The 3,625-nt window shown below is 42.0% G+C and overlaps 1 protein-coding gene across 1 annotated transcript in view; it reads left to right on the top strand.

The window, feature by feature from the left end:
* CSUI_003750 (uncharacterized protein) overlaps window positions 1-3,625 on the top strand; it is a gene marked incomplete at its 3' end in the record, with an annotated part of 5,561 nt that overhangs the window by 567 nt on the left and 1,369 nt on the right. The window contains exons 2-6 of the mRNA XM_068063945.1: window positions 102-305; window positions 758-883; window positions 1,070-1,300; window positions 1,463-1,816; window positions 2,768-3,369. Of these exons, the coding sequence (XP_067924079.1) occupies window positions 102-305; window positions 758-883; window positions 1,070-1,300; window positions 1,463-1,816; window positions 2,768-3,369 (1,517 nt within the window). The remainder of the gene's footprint in view (window positions 1-101; window positions 306-757; window positions 884-1,069; window positions 1,301-1,462; window positions 1,817-2,767; window positions 3,370-3,625) is intronic.

The following is a 3,625-nucleotide window of genomic DNA, read 5'->3' as shown; positions in this document are numbered from 1 at the left end:
TTTCAAGAATGTAACTGGTGGAGAGTTTTGTCGGGTCTTTCTTTTGGTGTGTCTTTCCTTCGGCTCCTTTGCATGCTCAATTTCTTCTCTTCATTCGGCAGAACACTCCGATCTTAGCCCTAGGGAAAGAAGAAGAAGAAAGAGAAGAAGGTGTCTCTTGCGTTGAAGAAAAGAAGATGAAGAAGAAGAGGAATGTGTTCGATTCGACAATTATCGATCTGGACGGTGGCGATCGACTTGTCTGCGCCTTGTTTCTCTCCACGATCGAAAGTCCGCACAATCTCCTACATAACGGAGCTCTACAGGTACCTATCATCTTTCTTTCTTTCTCACTCTTTCTTTCTCTTTCTCACAGTCTTTTCATTCACGCTAAGAAGGAGAGGAAGGGAGAAGAAGAAGAGACACCCTAGCTATTTACTTGCCCCTAACTCCACTCTCTTCTCTTTTTAGGAGATCACTGGACCCGTACCCTACTTCTTTCTCTTCTTTCTTTTCTGTACTTTTTATGTGATGGAAGGAGACTTTTAGATCAGCTTGAGAATCCAGTTGAAAAGTTTGATAAGATTTCGAGCAGCCCGTGATATTCTTCAGACCCGACGCATTTCCTACCCTTCATCACCCGACCATCTCTGCTTCTTCTTCTTCTTCCTTTTCCTTTAATACATACCATTTCTTTTCCTCTTCTTTTTCTTCTTCATGGTCTTTCTCCTTTTCTTTCTTTCTCCCTCTTTCATTCTTTCTGTGTGTTGGTTTGTAGTTACTTCATCTATTAGCCGAGGACAAGATGTGTGTCGAGTGTCTCCCCTCTTTTCTTCTTCCCCATTTGCTTGACCTTCTCTTCCAAGCCAACGCCTTCCCCTCTCTACCCACACTCTTCACTGCGGTAAGAGGACACGAAAGAAAGAGTGAGCGAGAAAGAAAGAAGGAGGCACGGAGACAGAGAAACCTTCTTCTTTCTCCCGCATATCTATCTATCTCTCTTTAATCTATCTATCTATCTATCTTGAACCTATCTCTCTATCCACCTATCTTACCTTTCTCTTTCCTTCTTTCTTTCTTTCTTTCTTAGGAGGCTCGTGGAGATCTTTTGATAAGTTTTGCTGAGAGTCTACTGTTGAAGAAGAAGAGGGAAGAAGAAGAAGAGGCAGACGAAGAGAAACAAGATCTAGCCAAAGAAGAAGAAGAAGAGTTAGGAGGAGTAGTTGTTGATGGCGCAGACATTTGTATGGCTCTTCCCTACATGCAAGAAGGCAGTCGAGGCCTACCTAAACTTCTACCTCTCGTTCTCCACATTCTCCAGGTACACACTCTCTTCCTTTCTTTCTCACTCTTTCTCACTTTTCATTCTTTCTTTCTTTCTTTCTTTCTCACTTTTCATTCTTTCTTTCTGTCTCACTCTTTCTCACTTTTCGTTCTTTCTTTCTTTTCTGTCTTGTCTTTGTTTTGTGTGCCTCTTGTGTAGAGAGTGCTATCTTCCTCCGTCCATTCATATGCGGACTTCTCCTACCTCGCCTCTAGCCTACGCTACAGCATCGCACTCCCCACTCCTCTTCCTCCTCCTCTTCCTCCTCTTTCTCATCCTACGAGTGCCAACGGTCTCCTTCTTCTTCCTTATCTTAATCACCTCCAAGCCTCTCCTAGCTCCTCCTTCTTCTCCCCCTCTTCTTCTTCTTCTCCTCCTTGGATTAGTAGTAGTAGTAGTAGGAGTCATAGTTATGGTGAAAGAGAAAGAAAAAGAAAAAGAAGAAGGAGTCGCATGTCTCTTCTTTCCTCCTGTTGGAATCCGTGTGAACTGCTTCTTCGTCAATTCGCTAAGGTAAGATGAGGAGGAGCAGCCACCACCCTGAAAGAAAGAAAGAAAGAAGGAAGGAAAGAAAGGAGGAGGAAAAAGAAGATACAAGAAGGCCAAGAAGGCAAGATGAAGAAACACACCTCAGATGGACGGTCGAAGAAAGAGGGAAAGCGATCTCTCATTCATGCGCATGCATGCAGCATTCATCGTGGCTGCTTGTGTTCTCCCCTCTCCTAGTCATAGTCAAAGCAGCATAGCAGCAGGAGGAGGAGGAGCTTTAGTAGTCGTAGTCGCAGTAGTCGCTGTTTGACTTATTTGACTAGTAGAAGTACAAGTAGTCTTTTAGGCGTGATAGGAATACTGCGTCACAGCAGCAGCAGCAAGAAGAAGAAGAAGACTTCTTTGCACTATGCCTGGGGCAGGACAAAAAGATGAAAAGGACGAAAAGTCATTTTCGCTTCTACACAACTTCTCCCTCTTCTTCTTTTTCTTGTTCTTCCTCTTCGTACTCATATTCGGCTTATATATGGTTATAGTTGCCATATATATATATATATATATATAGAGAGAGAGAGAGAGAGAGAGACATAAGGAGACTTCCCAGTGAACTTCTCAACAGCCTCATCTGTCTTGTCTGCTCTTTTCACCTCCTTTCTCTTGAGACTTCAAATATAAATATGTATGTATATATATATATATATATAAAGACCATATATGGATACATACATGCATGCATACCTAGAGAGATAGCCATAGACGCAGTCAGTCAGTGCTTGAGAGATGCCTCCTGCACAACGGAGCTCTACAGGTACCTATCTTCTTTCTTTCTTTCTCACTCTTTCTTTCTTACTCTTTCTTTTTCTTTCTTTCTCACTCTTTCTTTCTTTCTCACTCTTTCTTTCTTTCTCACTCTTTCTCACTCTTTCTTTCTTTCTCACTCTTTCTTTCTTTCTTTCTTTCTCTTCATTTTTGCAGACATGCGCTGCCATTTGTTTTGATGAGTCGCGGCGTCTTCTTTCTTCTCTTTCCAATTCTTTTTCTTCTTCTTCTTCCTCTCTGTCTTTCTCCTGTCTTTCTCATTCATCTCTTCTCTTTCCTTCTTCGTCTTCATCCTGTGACACTTCTTCGGATGTGGCTAGCTCGATGGTCGAGCATCGACGTTCTCAATCGATACGGTTACTTCAGAATGGGATTCTCTTCTCTCTCTACGAGGTTTCGCGTCAACTTGAAGACTCTGAAGCTAGTTCTTTTCAAACCAGCAGAAGCCTATTGAGAAAAAGAGAGGAACATACGAAGAATAAAGAAGAGATCGAGAAAGAAGAGACGAAGACAGAAGAAACGACAATAGGTGGTATGTATGGCTATGAGAGACTTGAGAAGAAGAAGAAGATGCCCCCGTCTTTAGTAGCACGGGGTTTCTCAGAGACGATGGATAGACCAGAGGGGAGGGCATTCGAAGAGGAGGAAAGAATGAAAGAAAAGACAAATCAAGAAGATGAAGAAGAAGAAGATGAAGAAGAAGAAAGAAGAGACTATCTACTGAGTGAACTTCGAATTCTAGATCGTTATCTAAACACGTAAGTCCAAGAGAAAGATAAGGTTATTCTTTTTCTTTTTCTTCTTCATCTTCTTCTCTCTAATGATTTAGTTGATCACCCGCACTGAGGATTCTTTCTCTCCGTAGTCTTTCTTCTCTACAGACTTCATACAGACACGTCCCTCTCTATGTAGACTTCTCATACACAGAGAGAGAGCAAGATGAAACGGATACGCATGGGAGAAGATGCATGAGCGAGATAGATAGATTAAAGATAGATAAATAGATAGATAGAT

This window comes from Cystoisospora suis, assembly GCF_002600585.1.
Source record: "Cystoisospora suis strain Wien I chromosome Unknown contig_1694, whole genome shotgun sequence".
NCBI lineage: Eukaryota > Apicomplexa > Conoidasida > Eucoccidiorida > Sarcocystidae > Cystoisospora > Cystoisospora suis.
Note: the sequence above shows the minus strand (reverse complement) of the source record. Positions and strands in the feature narration are given on the sequence as shown.